General features: G+C 36.2%; 2 protein-coding genes across 2 annotated transcripts; both read right to left on the reverse strand.

The window, feature by feature from the left end:
• LOC107637935 (protein SLE1-like) lies at window positions 1,481–2,335 on the reverse strand. The gene is made up of 2 exons (XM_016341171.2): window positions 2,089–2,335; window positions 1,481–1,976 (listed from the first exon to the last, which is right to left on the reverse strand). Exons 1-2 carry the CDS (start codon window positions 2,204–2,206, stop codon window positions 1,750–1,752), a joined length of 345 nt encoding a protein of 114 aa, XP_016196657.1. The 5' UTR covers window positions 2,207–2,335; the 3' UTR covers window positions 1,481–1,749.
• Window positions 13,297–16,097, reverse strand: LOC110271548. The gene is made up of 3 exons (XM_021122521.1): window positions 14,622–16,097; window positions 13,626–14,177; window positions 13,297–13,392 (listed from the first exon to the last, which is right to left on the reverse strand). The coding sequence occupies exons 1-3, from the start codon at window positions 16,095–16,097 to the stop codon at window positions 13,297–13,299; spliced, it is 2,124 nt and encodes a 707-aa protein (XP_020978180.1).

A 20,958-nucleotide genomic window follows, 5' to 3' on the forward strand; every position in this document is an offset into this window, starting at 1 on the left:
TGTAATACTCAATTATTGAATTTTATGGTGTTTTTTAGAATTGTGGGAATAGTACAATACGCCCCCCTTATATTGACAATACGCCCCCCTTGTATTGTATATTTTAAATTAAAATATACAATACAAGAGGGCGTATTAAAATATACAATACAAGGAGGTGTATTGTACTGTTCCCACAATTCTAAAAAACACCATAAAATCTAATGATTGAGTATTACACCAAAATTATACCAATATGTAAAAAAATAAACGTATTATCCAATCTAACAGTTATTTAAACAAAATTATACACATATTTTCAGTATTTACTAAATTGAAAAATGCATCACGGCATCCGAATTAGTCTCTTTCACCGTGATAATGCTAAAATCAATAATGTACATGTCACTGCCATTTAACTTAACCGTTATTTAAACGATGAGCCTAAATGAGGTGAAATAATGAATAATACGCTTAATACCTTTTTAGTTTGCTGTTCTTCGTGAAATAGTAAATAATATGCTTAATACCTATTTAGTTTGCTGTTCTTCCTACAATATTGACGCGTGGAATGTGAATTGTTAATCTGACATGAAGTGAGTTGCTTTATGATCAATGAATTGAATTACAGGTCTTTCATTATAGTTACTTTAATTATGGGTTTATGTTGCAATAATGCTAGTTTGTCACGCTTAAATATAAAAAAAATTTTGGCATTGCTTTTGGACTTCTACTTTTACTACTAATATAAAAGGCTTATGTTTTTTGAAATCCATAATATATGAGTTGTTAGATAATAGCAAAAATTATAAGGAGCAAAAATTACTTCAATCATTTTTTAGAAAAGCCAAACTAAAGACCGAAAAAAAAAATTAAAGCCAAGTCAAAAAAGAATAAAATAAAAAATCAGATGAAAAAATATTCAGTAAAGTTTAACTTTTTCATATAAAAAATATCTAATTACAAAATTAGGAACTTATTCATACCTAAAGAGGATAAAGCCCAATTCACATATGTTATCAAGACCAAGTTTATTCGATTTCTTGAGGTCGATCAAGACCACGTGAGCACAATAATCTTATTTAACTAACTTTTACTATTGCTCTTATCCATTTAGAAGAGAGATTCCAACATTTCTACCAAAAGAGTAACTAATCACCAGAAAAAATGAGGCCACTTAAGAGATGGTTATAAACTCTACAGGTTTGAATTTTAAATTCTAACCTCCTAAAAATCAGTCTAAAATTTTTTTAAGTATTGAATCCCTTAAATACCACCCTTATATCTCCACGAAAATTTAGATAAGTTTTAGAACAAAACCCAATTAAAGAAAAATATAAAAATTTAATTAAAAATTTAATAAAATTATAAAATTAATCCTTCGTTTTAAATTATCTTCTTAATATTAAGATAAAAATTAAAATATTGCTAAATTATAATAAAAAACGAAGACAAGAAGTATAGTACTGTAGCACTTGAATATGATAAACTTACATAAGTCGAAAATAACAGTCAAAACAACTTTATAGCATCTGTCTTTATAGAGAAAGAGACATAAACAATACACACAAAACAACAACATATAAATCCTAGCAAATCACGTTATTAGCAACTAAGTAGAAGGACAACGAAGATAAACTGACACAAACAATAGACATAAAACAACATATAAATCCTAACAACGATAGTACGAGGAACTAAGTATGAGAACAACGACATTATTAGCAACTAAGCATGAGAACATGCATCAAGGCAACAACTTCATAACATCTATTTTTCTTCGTTGGTAAACTTGGATTCATTAATATCGATGCCTTCCTCAGCAGCATGCTCTCCGCCGGACTTATCCATGGTAGAGAGGCCTCCTTTACGTTCCATTTCGTGGTAACCCGCAGTCTCTATCTGTTCCTTCTTAGTCTGTCCTCCTTTTGTACCCATCTCATGATATCCTTCTGATCCCAGCTGCTCCTTTCTAGTTTGGCCTCCTCTGCTCCTTCCTATACTTTTACTCATTTAAATTTTAAAAAAAAAAATAGTATGATGAATTAGAATTGAATTTATATTATTATTAATAAAAAATAATTTAAATAACACAAATCAATTGTATACCTTCAGCAAGGTGCTCTTGAGCTTCTAGATTCTTGCCACCAGTACCATCAGGAACCACGGTTTCATCTTCCTTTGCCCTCTCATCAAGCTCTTCACGCTTTTCTTGCCGAGTTGTCATGTTGCTTACACGCTCAGATTTTTTTTTTCACCCTATAGAATTTTTCTTCTTCTAGAGATGTTTATAGTGGTAATTAAAGACGTAGTTTGAATGAGAAATAAGCCAAGAGCAGCGTCATTTATATATAGTTAGAGACATATAGGGTTACATTGCATGTGAACCAGTAAAGATGAAGGACGCGCTTACACTTGCATGCATTGACTTGTGTACGGTTCCATGCATTGACACGTGAATGAAAACGTGCACAATGATAACACTATTAGGTGGGATGATGGTGACACGTACATACAACATATAGTGAAAGAGACTAACTCTATTGCGGTGGATGAATTTTAGCCTGCACCTTATACCGCACCTGATACCTGATATACCTGATATTTTTTTTAGTTTGTTGTCCCTCCTACCATATTGACGTGTGGAATGTGAATTGGTAATCTAATATGAAGTGAGTTGCTTCAACAATTATAAAGAGAAAAAGTTACTTTAACAATTTATAATATAAAAAGTTTATATTTTTTAAAATCCCTGATATCTTCCTCTTCTAATTTTTTAGTTAGTGTACATAAAAATTAATTATTTAAATAAAATTATAAATATATTTTTAGTGTTTATTAAATTAAAAGATGCATCACTGCATTTAAATTAGTCTCTTTTACCATGATAACAACGCTGAAAACAATAATATACGTGTCACTATCATCTAATTTAACAGTGTTATCATTATGTATGTCTTTATTAATATAGTTTACCTTCACAGTATTATTATTATGTGCGTCTTAATTCACTTTTAGCTGCATCTGTGTCTACGAGTCAATGTATGAAACATATCCTTTGTTGTTTACTATTCATGATTTTACTATTTTACATGCAATACAATCATATTTGTTCCTAACTATATATAAATCACGTTGTTCTTGGCTTCTTCTTCATTCAAGTCATTATGCTACATCTTCTTACAGAGTCAGTGAGGAGATTTTCAGCTACCATGGTAGTTTAGATGCTTGTTGACTTGTTCTTTTAAATTATGTAAAGTGGAAGTTTATATAAAGGGCATCCATGTTTAGTAAGTGCTAACTTAACTCAAGTAAATATAAAATTCCATAAAGAAAGAATAATAGAATTAGAATATACACATTTAAATAACAATTAATTAGGCTTACTAGATACTATTTTAATATTAATATTAAATTTAGAGCAATGTTAATGGAATTAAGCTTAGATATTATTTTTTATTTTTAAATGTAATTAAAATAATTTAAAATTACAATTTGTATTCAAAATACTACCTCTTTTTCTTTTTTTTTTTTGGTCATGAAACGCACCACCTCGCAATGTAAGTTCAACAACCTGACACCAATGGCACTGCTAAAAGAAACCCGCCTGGATCGAACAAAAACAGCATAGGCCCAACACCGATTAGCTCTCAACAAAAAAAAAAGCTTCTCACAGGGCTTTAGCCCCGTCTTAATACCAAAAAATAAAAAACAAAACAAAGCTTCTCACACATCACCCTTCTATGCTAAAACTGAGTTGGTCCGACTAATAAAAATAGGATTATCACAGTTAATTTATTCACCCATCATTACACGACAAACAAGTTTTGGACAACTTGTTCGTATCTAGTATCTACCATACCATATTCTGCTAAAAGCAAGTGGCATAGGGGATAATCTTGCTAACTTTTAATTGGTACAACTTAAAAGTTTCAAATATAACAAGGCCATCAAATTCTATGCTGAGTTAGTGTTTTAGAATAGAGGATAATTAAAGGGTAAAATTAAAAAAAAAAGTTGACTAATTGTTATTTATAAAAAATTAACAAAAAAATATCTTTAAAATTGATCGTAAACATTAGGAATAAAATCAAAATAAATGAAATACTAAATATTTTTGAAACTCATTGTAGTCCCGAAAAAAAAACATATTACCCTTTCTAATAATATTCTCTGTTGACCAAAAACCAAAAATGGAAGACAAAAAGAAGTTTTTCATCTATCTTAGGCATGTTAATCCTTCTGTATATGTGTGGATTTTAAATAGAACATGTAATTTGGTACCCGATTTAAAAGGTGAGTTTAATTTACAACTATATTATCTTCCATGTCTTTTGTTTAAAGAAGGTATTATTTCATCACTTGTTTCGTTTATCTTGTATTGTCATTTGTCTAAGCTTCACAAGTGTTCTAATTTTTCTAGTTAAAACGAAATGGATGGATAGAAAACCTGGCCCTTGGGGCAAGTTACATCAGTTTGCCATGGTGTGGTACATTTTTACTGTGCTAAGTGTTAGTGTTGCAAGTGTGAGGAGTGTTGAAGTTAATCCCACATCAAAGAAAGAAAGGAAGAGTGAGGAGTTTATAAGATGAGAGACCCATTAACTTGACATCTTAAGGTTTTGAGTTGGATGTGATGTCTTCTCATCTTATGTCTTCTCACTTGATTCCTCCCCGAATTTTCCCCGGTAGTCGAGAGCTCTCCACGGTTGGCCCAACAAGTGGTATCAGAGTCGATGGTTTAATCGGTAAAGATCTAATAGCAAGTTGCTATTGATTTGATTATTTGGTTCTTTTTTTTAAACGTTTTTCAACAAGTAACTTTAAACTAAAATTCAGTGTTTTGGTATTTATCCGGTGCATGTTGAAGTAGAGTTAGTTAGTTCTAAAAATGAATGCTGCTTAGCATATTTATTTTCAAGAAGAAGAGGCCAGGAGGTCATTATTTTGCGAAACAAAAATCTTATGTTCACACCAAAAATGAATCACCAAATTAGTTAATATATATATATATAGTTTAACTTATTTTCAAAGTGTATTTTTGTATTAAAATATAATTTGATGATTGATTTTTTCTGTACATCTAATATGATTGTTTTTAAAATTAAGAAATATAAAGACCTGTTTAATTTGAAAAATATTTTGTACTTTCATTTTAAAATTTTATGGAAAAAAAGAGTCAAAATTATAATAAAAAATAACACATACAATTCTATCTTTTATTTACTATTTTTCACTCTGTTTTGTTTTTTGATAAAATCTTAAAAAATAAAAAAAAATGATCAATATCACAAAAATTATTACTACTAGTAATGATCTATTTCATCAATCTCTTTTTATAAATTAGTTTATGGCTATGATGCAGTGATGCAGTTTTGCCTTTAGAAATTAATCTTAATATTATGAGGGTGATGCGTCAAGAGAAATTATTAGTTAAAAATTATTGGAATGCCATATTTGATAAGTTGAACAACTTGGATAATGAGTGTTTATTAGCACTCGATCACATTATTCATCAAAAAGAGAATGTGGCTCGCATATATAATCGACGAGTAAAAGAAAAAGTGTTTGGTATTGGTGAACTAGTTTTAAAAGTTATTTTGCTGATTGATAAAAAATAAAGAGTTTATGAAAAATGGTCCCCTACTTGAGAAGAACATTTTCAAATAATTAATTTTTATTCAGAGAATGCATATCAAATTAAACATATTGATACTGGAATAGAAATTAAATCGATAAACGGAAAGTACTTAAAACAGTATCGATGTTTGCAAAACCGTAATTGAGTTTGAAGCTGAAATAAAGATAAATTCAAAATGTCTTTACAAAAAAGAAACTTGACATTCTAAACCTTCAATCTTCATAGAGTTGCAAGAGTTGGTCTAGTTGTTCCTTTATCCAGGAGTGATCTTGTGAGAGTGACTGAAGTTCTTGAAGACGCTCGCTTTCTGCAATCTGATGTTGGAAAGCTCGACTGTTCAAATCATCTTTTTCCTTTAAAAATGAAAGAACCTCTTTGTCAAGTACACGTTTGGTATTTTGAAGTTTATCGAGAGGTTTTTGGAGAAGAACTTTATTTTTCTTGATTTCAACGAGTTCTCTTTCGAGTTCCTTTTCTCTAATGATTAGCTGATTCATTTCAATAGAAGCATCAGTTAGATGAGCTTCATAATCTGATACTTTATTTTTTCTATCAGCTAAGAAAACTTCAACCTGGACACTTTGATCTTTAATCTCTTTCATTCCTTTTCGATGGAGCTCAAGCTCATTTTGGCATGAGAAAAGCTTTTTTGTGTGATTCATAAAAGACACGAATGGCTTGACTTGATTAGAAGGATCTTGAAGGGGAATATTAGAAATCAAAATCTGATTAAATGCAGCATCAAGCTCATCTTCTGAAAATCATTCTTCAACAGGATTGACAAGCAGAAATTTTAGTTTCTGAAGAAGATCGAAAACACCAGGATCAATAGAATCTCTTGTTACATTTTGATCATGTGTGCTTTCAAGAAGATTAGGAACTTGTGGGTTCTGATCTAGATGAACTAATTTGTTCTCAGAACTTGATAACTTAGCTTTTTTGCCTTTGGAGATCTTCGAGATAACTCCAAAAAACTCACTAACAACATCATCACCTTGGCTAACATCAACTGTTTCTTCTTTTTGGTTTACGACTTCTGTATTTCTAGTCTGAAGCAAATAAGAAATTGGGTATTGTGCAAAGGATGTGAGCTCGACTTTGTTGAAAGGAGTATTTATGATGACATCATGTGTAGTCGATGGAGCTTCAATGACAACCCTAGTTTGCAATAAATTTATTTCAATATTTGTTGTTTTTTTTGGCTCAGTATTGATTGGTAGAGACGAGTTGGCGCTAAAAGAAGTAAAAGATAATTGGTGAAAAGTGGGGCTGGCGGTAGTCTTTCTCTGAGGAGGAATTGTTTCCTGCATACAAACCTTTCAATTAAAGAAGTTGTATTCTTACGTTTGTATATATAATAGAAAATGCAAATGCCTTGGTTTTCTCAGAATCTTCTAAGTTATAATCAAGAACTAGAAGAAATGTCTTCAGGGTCAACCTCGACACTTGCAGTGTTCGATGGAGAATTTCTGGTACTTGGTGTTTTTAAAGGAGATTCGACCGACTTATTAGAGTGTTGTTTTTTGTCTAAAAAAAATTAGATAACTAATCTTTGAAACATAAGTATAAAAAAAATTAGAAATATTATTTGTTTTGACACCTATGCCAAACTTGATGCTGCAGAAGAAGTTTTCGAGGCTTTCATTTTTTTTCCTTGAAACTTTGGATGATTCTGCTTTTCTCTTCGAGGCAGCAATAGTGGCAGGTTTTTCACCTATGGTTTGGGCCAACTTTCAACATACCTTCAATTGGATTCCTACACTACTTTTAATTTTGTAATTATGTTATTTTCATGTTAAAAATGTTAAAATTAACATAATATTTTTACCAGAATGCATGCAGTCAATGATTTAATTAAGTTTTTTAATTATAAATACCTTCAATTTGCGAAGAAATATTCAGTTAACTCTAATATTCTTTATACTATGAAGAACTTAATTATAAAATTAAAGTAGTATAGGGACCCATTGAAAGAAAAAAAAGTATAGGGACCTAATTAAAAATTTGGTGAAGCTATAGGAACTAACAGAGTAATTAAACCTATATTTAATTGATAATTCAAAAGTATGTGGCGAGTATATGAAAAATACCTTGAAGAAAGAAAGAGTTGATGAAGTTGAATTCCACAGACAATAAAAATTTTGAGAAGGAAAAGGTTTTTGTTTACAGACGAAGAACAAGGTAATTGAAATAATATTACACTAGGAAAGAAAGGTGTGTAATGAAAAAGTTTTTGAAAAAATTCAAAAGTTCATGAAGTGAAGTATATATAAAAGAAAATGAAAGGATTTAACAAAGAAGAAGTTAAACGTCCGAAATTAATAGGGAAGTGTGCATGATAGGACGCGCATTTAATAGATATACTTAGTGGAGCCATTCCCCAGATTTGATGTCAATTATGGATTCCAAACGTTTTCTCTTTTTAAATTTAAATTCATTTCTTCTTCGCAAATTTTACTAAGATAAAAAGGAAAAAGAAAAATTTGTTTGAATAGACAGACTTGTTGTTTTTTAAGCCTAGAAGTCGTCGATTCAAGGGGACAAATTGTTGCTTCGAAATAAATCCAAAATTGGTGGTAAATATATCAATAATATTTGTTAGGATTCCTCGAGCAGGTTCTTGAGTTTATCGAATGTAATCATAGATGAACAAGGAAGATTGATAGAAAAGGTTTGTGTAAGATTCAATAATCGAAACAATGGAAAGACTAGTAATTGAGATAATTAAAGACGGTTATTGCATCATTTATATGGCGGGAACAATTATATTTGGTTTTTCATCTACAAAACACGTGATTGAATTTGATTGGTTGAATGTGGCTATAAATAGACAAAGTTTGGAAGGAATTGAGGTTGGAATTTGTTTTCAGAAAAAATCACTCTCGCAATTTAACATCCAACAAACTTTCTGATTTTACTCAGAGTTTACAGTTTTTGTTGAATTTCTTCCACTGTTTTACATTTCTTTTTATTTTTTCTTGCAAATTACTTTCTTTGCAAAGCTTTTCCTTTCTTTACTTTCTTTTATGCTTACGCATTGTATTTGAATTCAAAACCCTCAGATCATGTCAGAGACATTTTATTTATTTAAATTATTTTTAGAGTAAAGTATCGTTTTTGTCTCTAACGTTTGGGGTAAATCCTATTTGTGTCCCTAACGTTTAAATCATCCTATTTGTATCCCTAACATTTGTAAAAGTGATTCAATGTTATCCTGCCGTCAATTACATATCATAAACGCTTTAGTTTGAGTTTTAAAAATCTCTTCTTGAAGTTAGAATACAAATGTCTGGAATAGAATCGATGATTCACTCCAAAAAATAGCTCATTAAAAGTTGAAACTAATTCCTACAACATTTACATAATTTACTTTTCTAGGGACATAATTGAATCTAAACACAAATAGTGGGTATAATATTAAAATCGAACACATCCAAGTGAGACCTAGTTGAGAATGAATACATCCAAGTGAGAATAATTGAAAAATATAATCTGATTTGTTAGTATAATTGATAGTAGGATAACATTGAATCACTTTTATAAACGTTAAGGATACAAATAGGACGATTTAAACGTTAGGGACACAAATAGGACTTATCCTAAACGTTGGGGACAAAAACGATACTTTACTCTTAGTTTTATTTCGTTATCTTTGGTTTCTTTTGAATTCTTTTTTATTTTAGTCTTTTTAATTTCTCTTTTCCATTTCAAGTTTTTTTTTTTTGTTAGTTCAAATTAAAATCTTTGGTGCACAATTTAAAATACTAATTTATAAACAAAATTCAGATTAACAGTAAAAATATCATTTGCATCTGGTATCTTTTTCTTTTAATTTTTTAGTTAGTATATATAAAAATTAATTATTTAAACAAGATTATACACATATTTTTAGTATTTACCAAATTAAAAAATACATCACCGTAATTGAGTTAGTCTCTTTCATTATGATAGTGTTGAAATCAATAATGTAGGTGTCACTATCATTTAACCTAACAGTTATTTAAATAAAATTATCCACATATTTTTAATATTTACCAAATTCAAAAATGCATCACTACAACCAAATTAGTCTCTTTTACCGTGATAGTGCTGAAATCTATAATGTACGTGTTACTATCATATAATCTAAGAGTGTTATCATTGTGCACATCTTCATTCACGTGTCAATGCATGGAAGCATATACCAATCAATGCATGAAATTGTACACGAGTACACTATCTTTAGTGGTTACATGCAATGTAACCCTATTTGTCTCTAATTATGTGTAAATCATGCTGCTCTTTATTTATTTTTCGTTCAGATTGCGTCTTTAATTACCACTGTAAACTTCTCTAAAAGAACGAAAATTTTATAGGATCATATTTTTGACAAATATTATTTATATACTAAAATTAGTTTTTTTAAAATAAATAATTTAATTATGTTCGGTAGGTCGGATACCGGATAGGTGGGGTAGATATCCTGATCGTAGGGGGGAGGTCATCTGCTCTGTACGTCTCTGGGCTGAAAGTAGACGAGGTCCCGGGCTCTTTGGATGTAGAGAGGGTGTCACCTGCAAAGACACTCCGACGCTCAAGTCAGTCAAGAGTGCAGGCGAGTAAGGATTGAGTGGTATGTGACGTACCTTGGGGGAAGGGTAGGTCCTTCCCCATATATACCGTGTCAGAGGTAGGCCCTGCAGGGATAGGCCCACCTTCTTCGAGGCCTCCCCCGCACAGCTGTGGTGAAGCTGTCAGGGACGCGTGTCAGGGACGCGTGTCCGGGTCGGCATCTGGGCGTCTCACTCCCGACCGTTCGGGTCGGGTGCTGCCCGGGTCGGGCCGGCCCGTAAATTGCTTGGGCCAGGCCGTAACAGTGCCCCCGACGCGCTAGCAACGACCGTGAGAATCGTTGGTGGCACGTCATCTCCCCTCTCGTGCGTTGTCGTCAGGTCGGCCGTCCGTGGGGTGGACGTGCCTCTTGCGCGCGTGTCTGTTCGTTGTTGGAACGACCGTTTGTCGCCTCGTTCTTTGCACAGGGTATTTAATGCTCATAATGGGCTGGAAAACCCCGTATGCAAAGACTATTTTGCCCCCAGGTCTTTCGCGCTTCCTGGGTGGCAGTTTTAAACAGTTTTTGCTTTGATCTTTCCCTTTACACTCTTGCTCCTACTATCTCCCTACTATCTCCTTCTTCTTCACTCAGAAAATCTCAGAGTTTCGTTCTAGCATCTCCGTGCATCTTTCCTTCTTCTTTCTCAGTTTTCGCAACCGATTCGGGTAATCTTTGATCCTTTCTCTTTTCTGCTTCATTGTTGCATGTTTGCTGTTTGCATTTGCTCTGCGTTCTTGCTGTTTTTGTTTGGTTTTTGCTGCTGGATGACTTTCTAGTGCCAAGTAGATGCGTTAGGGGAGGGGTACCATTCCAGGGTAGGCTTTTAGGTAGCTTGCATGATAGATGACTTTAGCCACGCTTGATCTTAACTGTTGAATAGGATGGACATAGTTTCTAGGTTTTTCCTGGACTCCCGACCTCATAGACTAACGGAGTGATACGCCCACTGTAGGTATGCCTCGCATCGTTTCCCGGGCTTCTTCTTCCGCTGCGAACTACGATCCCTATGCCTGGGTGACTAAGGATGTGAAGGATTCGCCAAATCAGATGGACCTGGAGGAGTTGACGGAGTTCTGGCAAGCCGAGTATCTGTGCGGTGGGACAGACGAGGAAGCCAATTATGATGTCTTTGTCCCTGCTCCCCATGAACGGCTGAATGAGATTAATTTTCACTCCCCCCGAGTTGCCTACTGGATTTGGTTTTACAAAGCCATGTTCACCCAGGTGGGCATTCGCATACCGTTTTCCAACTTCCAGATGTCGCTTCTTAATCGGATATTCGTGTCGCCGTCGCAGCTTCATCCGAACAGCTGGACTTCTATTCGCTGTTTCGAGATGGTTTGTGAATATCTCGAGCTGCCGGTGTCTGTGGACGTCTTTCTCTTTTTCTTCAACCTTACTAACCCCTCCAAGGAGGGGAAAGCGAGGAAAGGGTTCTTGTCTTTCCGATCTGCCCAAGGTCGGAAGATATTCGGCTTGTTCGAGGACTCCTATCATGGGTTCAAGGATAAGTATTTCAAGGTCCGCCCCGTCAAAGGTCACCATCCCTTTTGGTTGTCATTGGAGGGGGAACGCCTCATCCCGACATATTGGAGTTTCGGGGCGGGGTCCAACACCTTCGTTAAGGTGACCTATAAGGGGATGTCCCCCTTAAATAAGAGAATTGTCGACGTATTGTGGGCGGTCTTCGGGAAGAACCACATGAACCCCCACCTCCTTATGGGTGAACGGGAGGCCGCCAGGAGTTATATTTGTGAGTTGTTTTATCTGTACTTTTGTATTGTTTTATCATTTAATTTGCTGTTGCCGACTTCACGGCTGACGTATTTGTTTCTCTATTGTAGTGGAGATGTCTGCTTCGGTAACCGGGCTCGAAGGTTTAGTCAAGACCTTCTTGGAGGACAGCAATAAGGAGAAGGCTGATGAGCAGGCTGCCGGGAAGTCGGGAGACCCTACCGAGGAGAAGGAGGATCAGGCCATACCTTCGCCTCGGGACGCCGAGATGTCCGACAAGAACTCTGCCGAGATGAAGGCTTCTCTCATTCCCGAGGAGACGGCCGGTATTGGGTAGTCATCCTCTACCCATCGGGAGTATGACGATCTGAAGCTTGTCCCTACTCCCAAGAGGCAGAGGGCATCCTCCAGCCCAGAAGGAACTCTGACCGTGATGGAAAGGAATTTCGATGCTGGGGCCTTTATTGACAATCAGCTGATTCTTGGTACGAAGGATCACTTTCTTGGTACCGAGCTCGCGGGGCAAGCGAGGTGGATGTACCGCACGCTTCTCCGTGGAGCGATGATAGCTCGGAAGGCTGAGTTCAAGTTGTCGGGCATGCAGGCGTTGAGAAGGAAGCTCGAGACTACTGCCCAGGCCAACAACGAGTTCAAGGTCCAGGTCGAGAGGCTTCAAGAACAACTGTCCGCAGCGGAGAGGGGGCGCAAGGATGCCGAGGAGAAGGCCGCGTCCTTTGAGGAAAAAATGAAGGTCTCCGATGCCACCGTCTCCCGTTTAACCGAGCGGGAGATGACTTTGGAGAGCCAGCTTAGCGTCGCGCAAGGTCGGGCGGTCGCTATGGAGAAGGAGCGCGACCAGGCCGTTTCATCGGCCAAAGCTGTCCAAGCCGAAGTCGAAGATCTCAAGAGGAAGCTCAAGGCGACCAAAGAACAGGGGAAGAACGCGATCTTCATGACTGAGGAGGCTCTCAAGGCTCAGGTGAAGATTGTGACTCCTGACTTCGACACATCAGCGATTGGGGTTTTCAAGACGATCAAGGATGGCAAGATCGTTGATTTGCCGAAGAAATGAGTTCTCGCGCCTTCTGTTTTTTGCATGGATTTTGTGATTTTGTTGTGAACACTTGTTGAAATTTTTTATATCTTAAGGGTCGTCTGGTCGGCTAGTTTTTATCGCCTTTGTCTTGCTTTGTTTAATAGCATTTTTTGTTTTTGTTACCGTTTTTTCGGTGTGGACTTATTGCTTGTGTCCGTTTTGCCGTTTACGTTCGTAACGTGGTTGAAACCATCTTGGTCTTATTATCGCGGCCGTTAGTTATGGCTATGATCTGACTGGCGCCCGGGGTGATCAGTCCCGGATTGTTGTTGAAGAACGCAATTGTGTGGGATACGTATTGGGGATTAGTAGATTGAAGAATTCAGACAAGTAAACATTAGTCATTAGCTAAACAAATTCATGGACATGGTAGATACTTAGTAAAAGCAAATTATTGTGGAAATTAAAGTAGATTATCTAGCTCGTCAGGCCGCTCGGCCGGTGCGCTCGAGCTACGAGTAAAATCTCCTCAGGTTACCTGCATTCCATGTTCTCGGGATTTCTTTGCCGTCGAGTCTCTCCAATTTGTAGGTGCCTTTGCCAAGCACTTCTCTGATTCTGTAGGGACCTTCCCAGTTTGCCGCCAACTTTCCTTCTCCTGGGGTTGGTAGCCCGACGTCGTTGCGTCGCAGGACGAGGTCTCTTTCCTCGAATTCCCTTCTGAGGACCTTGGTGTTGTAATGTAGGGCTATTCTTTGTTTCAGCGCTACCTCTGACAAGTGGGCCATTTCTCTGACCTCGTCTACCAGGTCTTTGTCCACCACTTCTTCTACTCCCGCGAGAAGTAACCGCGGGCTCGGCTCACCGATCTCCACGGGTATTACCGCATCGACCCCGTATGTTAGGCGAAAGGGGGTTTTCCCTGTGGAGCTTTGCTCAGTTGTTCGGTAGGACCAGAGGACCGAGGCGAGCTCATCGGCCCATGCGCCTTTTTTGCTGTCTAGACGCTTCTTGAGACATAATAAGATGACCTTATTTGCGGACTCCACTTGTCCATTTGTCTGGGGATGTTCAACCGAGGAGAACTTCTGTTTTATCCCCAAGCCGGTGAGAAACTCTGCAAACTTCTTGTCACTGAACTGCGTCCCGTTATCCGAAATGACGACCTCCGAGATGCCGAACCGGGTTATCACCTACCTCCATATGAACTTTCTACAATTGGATGAGGATATGCTGGCCAGTGGTTCAGCCTCTATCCACTTGGTGTAGTAGTCGACGGCAACTATGAGGTACTTGACTTGTCCTGGGCCAACCGGAAAGGGTCCCAGGAGGTCGATTCCCCATTGCGCGAAAGGTCGAGGGGACGTCAGTAGGCTCAGCTCGGAAGCTGGCGCTCTGTGGAAGTTGGCGTTCTGTTGACACTTGGCGCATTTTTTCACAAATTCTCTGGAGTCATTCATCATTGTCGGCCAGTAGTACCCAGCACGGATGAGCTTCCTTGCTAGGGCTTTGCCCCCGATGTGGTGGCCGCAGCATCCCTCATGGACTTCTCTGAGGACGTAGTCCGTCTGGTCGGGATGTAGGCACTTCAGCAAAGGTTGGCTGAGTCCCCTTTTGAATAGCTGGTCCTGTATGACCGTGTATTTGGCAGCCTCCCTTCTCAACGCTTTGGCTTCCTTCTCATTCCCAGGGAGTTTGCCATTTTTCAAGAAATCGGCGATGGGGTCCATCCAAGAGGGGCTCGTCTTGGTCAGGTGTAAGGCAACCGCAGGTTCTTTCGTGATGCCTTGAATGAGGGAGCAGTTGCCAGTACCAGGTTTTGTGCTTGCCAGCTTGGATAGGAGGTCTGCTCGTGTGTTCCTTTTCCTTGGGACGTGCTGGACCGTGACCTCCTCAAATTGTGCGCTCAGCTCTTTGACCCTTTCCAAGTATTTTTGCAGCAGTGAGTCTCTGGTTTGGTAGCTTTTATTTACTTGCGTGGTGACGATCTGCGAGTCGCTGCATACTTCCAACCTTGTGGCCCCGACCTCCCGAGCTAGGATCAAGCCCCCCAGAAGGGCTTCGTATTCTGCTTGGTTGTTTGATACGGGAAACTCGAACTTAACCGATTGTTCGTAAATGACTCCGGCTGGGCTTTCTAGGATGATCCCGGCACCTCCAGATGTCTGGTTGGAAGCTCCATCCACATGGAGCTTCCACCGTGTGCCCGTGTCCTCGGTTGGATTTTCGGTTACTTCCACTAGGAAGTCCGTCATTGCTTGTGCCTTAATTGCGTGTCGGGGCTCGTAGCTCATATCGTATTGGAATAGTTCGATGGCCCAGGTCATCATCCTCCCCACCAAATCAGGTTTTTGGAGCACCTGACAGATCCCCTGGTCCGTTCTCACGACCACCTGGTGATCCTGGAAGTATTGTCGTAGTCTGCAGGAGGAGATCAAGAGCGCTAGTGCCAGTTTCTCCAGCTTGCTGTACCTAAGTTCTGCCCCTTGCAACGCTCTACTTACGAAGTAGATCGGTTGTTGGGTCTTTCCTTCTTCTCGCACCAGCACCGCTGCAAGAGCTTCTTCTGTTATGGCTAGGTATAGGTAGAGCGATTCTCCGGTTCTGGGCTTCCCGAGCACAGGGGGTGCTGCCAGAATTTCTTTAAAGTGGTTGAATGTCTCTTCGCATGCAGGGGTCCATTCAAACGCTATTCCCTTCTTCATCAGGTTGAAGAAGGGTAGGGCCTTTGTTGCCGACGCACCGAGGAATTGGGACATCGCAGTGAGCCTTCTCGCCAGCCGCTGAACGTCTTTGATGCAACCTGGACTCCTCATATGGAGTATCGCTTGGCACTTTTCGGGGTTGGCTTCCACTCCCATTTGGGTTATCATGAACCTCAGGAACTTCCCGGCCTCCATGGCAAAGGCGCACTTAAGCGGGTTAAGCCTCATGTCGTGTTGTCGGAAGGATGCGAACACATTCTCTAGGTCGCTTATGAGGTCGTCGGGTCGGGCGGTTTTTGCAAGGATATCGTCCACGTAGACTTCCACCGTCTTGCCGATAAGATCGCTGAATATTTTGTTCATCAGCCTCTGGTACGTCGCCCCCGCATTTTTCAGACCAAACGGCATCACCTTGTAGCAGTAGGTCCCTCATGGCGTTATGAACGCCGTTTTATCCTCATCTGGCCGGTGCATCGGTATCTGGTTGTAGCCGGAGTAGGCATCCATGAAGCTCAGATACCGGTACCCCGCGGCCACGTCAACGAGTGCATCAATGTTGGGGAGGGGGTAGCAGTCCTTGGGACATGCCTTGTTGAGATCAGAGTAGTCCACACACATCCTCCATCTCCCATTGTGCTTTTTTACCAGGACCACGTTTGACAGCCAGGTAGAATAGTCCAGTTCCCGGATAAACCCTGCTTCAAGGAGGCTGGCCGTCTGTCTGGCCACTTCCTCTGCCCTTTCCTGCCGTTTGTAGCGTATTTATCAATTTATATCGCAGTAATTTATACTGTATAAACAAGATATATAAAATTTAAAAAAATACAGAAATCTCATTTACAGTAGTGTAAACGAGATATGTATATTTGTAAATAAAAAATATCATTTTTAAAAATAATAAAAATATTAATAATTTAAATTAGACTAAACTCTTAAAAATAAAATATTTCAAATAATAGAAAATATTGATAGTTTTATATAACAAAAAAGATAGACGGTTTTAAAAATAACAATAACTCTTATTGAAAGTTATCATCAATAGTTGTGGTAAAATGATGGTTAAAGATTGTGGCGGTGGCAGCAATAGTGGTGGCAGTAATGATAGATGTGATGAGAATTAGATGGAAAAAAATTTAGGTGATAACAATTAAAAAAAGTTAGAAATTTAAGATAGGATAAGTTAATTTAGGAGAATAATTTAAAAATTTTGAATATATTTTAAAATTTATTTAACATTTATATTTACATACAATAATATATTTTAGGTTTAATTATTCTGTGGTCCTTATAGTTTTGCGAAATTTTCAATTAGATTCCTATACTTTTTATCTTTTAATTGGGTCCCTACACCAAATTTTTGTTCAATTAGGTTCCTCTTGGTAGTAATTGGTTTAATTTTATAGGGACCCAATTAAAAAAAATTGGTGCATGGACCCAAATAAGAAAAAAAAGTGTGTGGACCTAAATAAAAAAAATTTTGGTGTAAGGACTCAATTAAAAAGAAAAAAGTACAGTTGATGTTCCTGACTCGCCCATCATAAAAACCTGAAATTCTTTTGTAGCACACAATATATAAATAAATAAATAAAATACTTAGTCAAAATTTAGTTTATTTTTCTAACAATCTAAACCAACTAGTTACTTTTCCTTTTCAAAATCTGGATGGGTTAATTTTTAGTCAAGAATAACTACTCTTACCAATAAATAATCAAAGTAATAATACTACAGTAAAAAGCTTCATCCTGAAAATAAATTTTGCTGGTTTCATATCTTAAGTCATTCCAAAAGCATGATGAGAAAATCTAAAATGATGCCTGAAAAACTAAGTGTGTACAAAATGGCATAAAAGGTGACTATCATTATAAGGAGCATTCTCATATAAATAGGTTTCACTTGATTATCACTTGCAAATGATATGTTAAGAGTTCAACATGATTCATAATTATGCAGTTGCAGTAAATAAGCCCCACTAGAAGAGCAATCAGGTCACACTTAAATCTAAATCATTAAGTTCTGTTCATTATCAGATTTTCACCTTCTTGCCAAACTTCCAGATATCATCAACAACTGTTGGTATAACTTGATCGCTAGACGTCCATAGGCCACAACACTACATGAAGATGTTCAAAACCATGCTTAGTGCATTACTAATGAACGAAAGGATAAGCCGACCAAATTTTTTAATGCCATACCGACAATTTTATGGCAGTTGTTGACTTCCAAATACAATCCTAATCACAACCTTTGTAGTGATTGGAAACAAAGGCAAATGCAGTGTTACACAACAGCTTAAGCAAAAAAGGTCTATACCTATATGTTTCTACACTTCAAAGCCTTGACTTCAAAAGCTAATAGACCCAACAAAAGATAGGAAAATTTTTTTATAATTATTAAGTATATAAAATCATAGTCATAAACTCCATAGCATCTGAAGAAAAATTAATGCACTATCAACTTAAATGCCTTGCTGAATGGAAATGTAAACTTACCTAGTTTGTAAAAGGTATCATCTACTTATTTATCAATTAGCTACTTATCTCATTCAGATTAAATTTTGTTTCTGAAACCAAAGAATACCAATAATACTACAGTAAAAAACTTCATCCTGAGAATATATTTTGCTGGTTTCATATCTTAAGTCATTCCAAAAGCATGATGAGGAAATCTAAAATGATGCCTGAAAAACTAAGTGTGTACAAAATGGCATAAAAGGTGACTATCATTATAAGGAGCATTCTCATATAAATAAGTTTCACTTGATTATCACTTGCAAATGATATGTTAAGAGTTCAACATGATTCATAATTATGCAGTTGCAGTAAATAAGCCCCACTAGAAGAGCAATCAGGTCACACTTAAATCTAAATCATTAAGTTCTGTTCATTATCAGATTTTCACCTTCTTGCCAAACTTCCAGATATCATCAACAACTGTTGGTATAACTTGATCGCTAGACGTCAATACATCTGCTTCAGGATGACGAGCAAGATACGGAAGGGGGTTCTGCTCCACAATCACCAAATTGTTGAGAACAATCACATACTAGTATTGGAGACATCCTTAACTATGAGGATAAAAGGTTGATATAATGTGATAATGGAACATAAAACATGTAGCAAAAGGATAAAATGAAATCATACTAAATAAGATTAGTGAAAAAGAAATATAAGAAGGTCAAAAAGAAACTTGTTCAATTTGGATGATGCACAAAAGAACTTCGCAAGCTTATCAGTCACCATTATAAGCAAACAAAAATATTGAGAAAATGGAGGAAAGTACATTCGTGACTAAGGTGGGACTCACCATTCAAGAAGAATAGAACAATCTCAATTGGAACTTCAAAGAAGCAGAGAGACAGAGACAAGTGAACTATGGAGAAGAAGAAGAATACCAGCGGTAGTTGGAAGGAGAAAACAGATCTGAAACAGTGGCTCGATTCAGAAGCTTTCGACTGCGACAACTACTGCGGCTCGATTGATTATTTTAGTTAGTATATATAAAAATTAATTATTTAAACAAAATTATATAAATATTTTTAGTTTTTATCAAATTGAAAAATGCATAGTCACCCAAAAAAAATTGAAAAATGCATCACGGTAATTGAGTTAGTCTCTTTTATCGAAATAACGCTGAAATCAATAATGTACGTCTCATTATTATCCAACCTAACAGTTATTTAAACAAAATTATACACATATTTTCAATGTTTACTAAATTAAAAAATGCATCACTGTATCCGAATTAGTCTCTTTCACCGTGATAATGCTAAAATCAATAATGTACATGTCACTGCCATTTAACTTAACCGTTATTTAAATGATGAGCCTAAATGAGGTGAAATAGTGAATAATACGCTTAATACCTTTTTAGTTTGCTGTTCTTCCTACAATATTGACACGTGTGGAATGTGAATTGTTAATCTAACATGAAGTAAGTTGCTTTATGATCAATGAATTAAATTACAGATCTTTCAACATAGTTACTTTAATTCTGGGTTTATGTTGCAATAATACTAGTTTGTCATGCTTAAATATAAAAAAAATTTTGGCATTGCTTTTGGACTTCTACTGTACTAATATAAAATGCTTATGTTTTTTGAAATCCATAATATATGAGTTGTTAGATAATAGCAAAAATTATAAGGAACAAAAGTTACTTCAATCATTTTCTAAAAAAGGCAAACTAAAGATCGAAAAAAAAAAATTAAAGCAGGGATTTGCTCCTCAATAGATATCGGGGTACAGAAAGAGTCGAAACGACTTCTAGCATCACCGAAAGGATCGAAACCACATTCTAGCTAATAGAGATGGCAGAGCTCCTTTCTCACTAAGATCTTATTATACTTAGTGAATTCCTTATGTCCGGAATCAATACACATAATTGAGCCTCCCTTTAGACCATGTCACTCTTTCAAGTGCCTTACTTTCGTAGGCGCAGACGAGCGACTAGCTTTGGAGGTAATAGCCGATAGATTTTTGTCTACATCTATTTTAGAAGAAATATTTAGTTAAGTTTAACTTTTTCATATAAAAAATATCTAATTACAAAATTAGGAACTTATTCATACCTAAAGAGGATAAAGCCCAATTCACATATGTTATCAAGACCAAGTTTATTCGATTTTGTAGAGGTCGATCGGGACTACGTGAGCTCAATAATCTTACTTAACTAACTTTTACTATTGCTCTTATCCATCTAGAAGAGAGATTCCAACATTTCTACCAAAAGAGTAACTAATCGCCAGAAAAAGTGAGGCTACTCAAGAGATGGTTATAAACTCTACAGGTTTGAATTTTAAATTCTAACCTCCTAAAAATCTGTCTAAAATTTTGTTAAGTATCTGAATCCCTTAAATACCACCCTTATCTCTCTACGAAAATTTAGATAAGTTTCAGAACAAAATCCAATTAAAGAAAAATATAAAAATTTAATTAAAAATTTAATAAAATTATAAAATTAATAGAATAATTAAGATTTTTTTACATAAGCATTTTATTAACAAAATAATGCTTATTATTTGAGACTAATATAACATACAATAACTTGAAAATAACTTAAAATTATATATATACTTATGGGTAAGAATGTTTTGAATTATGTTATGATAAGATAAATAAATGCTAAAAGTTAAAATTAAAATTCAGGATGTAAAAACAAATCCATTCTTAAAATTAAAATGTTATAAAGTATGTTTATAAACATAATTATTTAAATTTATTATAATTAATTTTTTTATTTATCTTAAAAAATGAAAAATTTTGGTTTTTTC

The sequence above is a fragment of the Arachis ipaensis genome, chromosome B04 (assembly GCF_000816755.2).
Source record: "Arachis ipaensis cultivar K30076 chromosome B04, Araip1.1, whole genome shotgun sequence".
NCBI lineage: Eukaryota > Viridiplantae > Streptophyta > Magnoliopsida > Fabales > Fabaceae > Arachis > Arachis ipaensis.

Excerpts from the sequence above, each read along its gene's own strand:
- LOC110271548 (XM_021122521.1), bottom strand. The coding sequence starts at position 16,097 with ATGCCGTTTGGTCTGAAAAATGCGGGGGCGACGTACCAGAGGCTGATG. Across the intron at positions 14,178-14,621 it reads GGGAGGCTGCCAAATACACG|GTGATAACCCGGTTCGGCAT; the intron begins GTCATACAGGAC and ends ATATGGAGGTAG. Across the intron at positions 13,393-13,625 it reads CAGGAGAAGGAAAGTTGGCG|CTAATGACTAATGTTTACTT; the intron begins GCAAACTGGGAA and ends GAATTTGTTTAG.
- LOC107637935 (XM_016341171.2), bottom strand. The coding sequence starts at position 2,206 with ATGACAACTCGGCAAGAAAAGCGTGAAGAGCTTGATGAGAGGGCAAAG. Across the intron at positions 1,977-2,088 it reads TCAAGAGCACCTTGCTGAAG|GAAGGAGCAGAGGAGGCCAA; the intron begins GTATACAATTGA and ends GTAAAAGTATAG.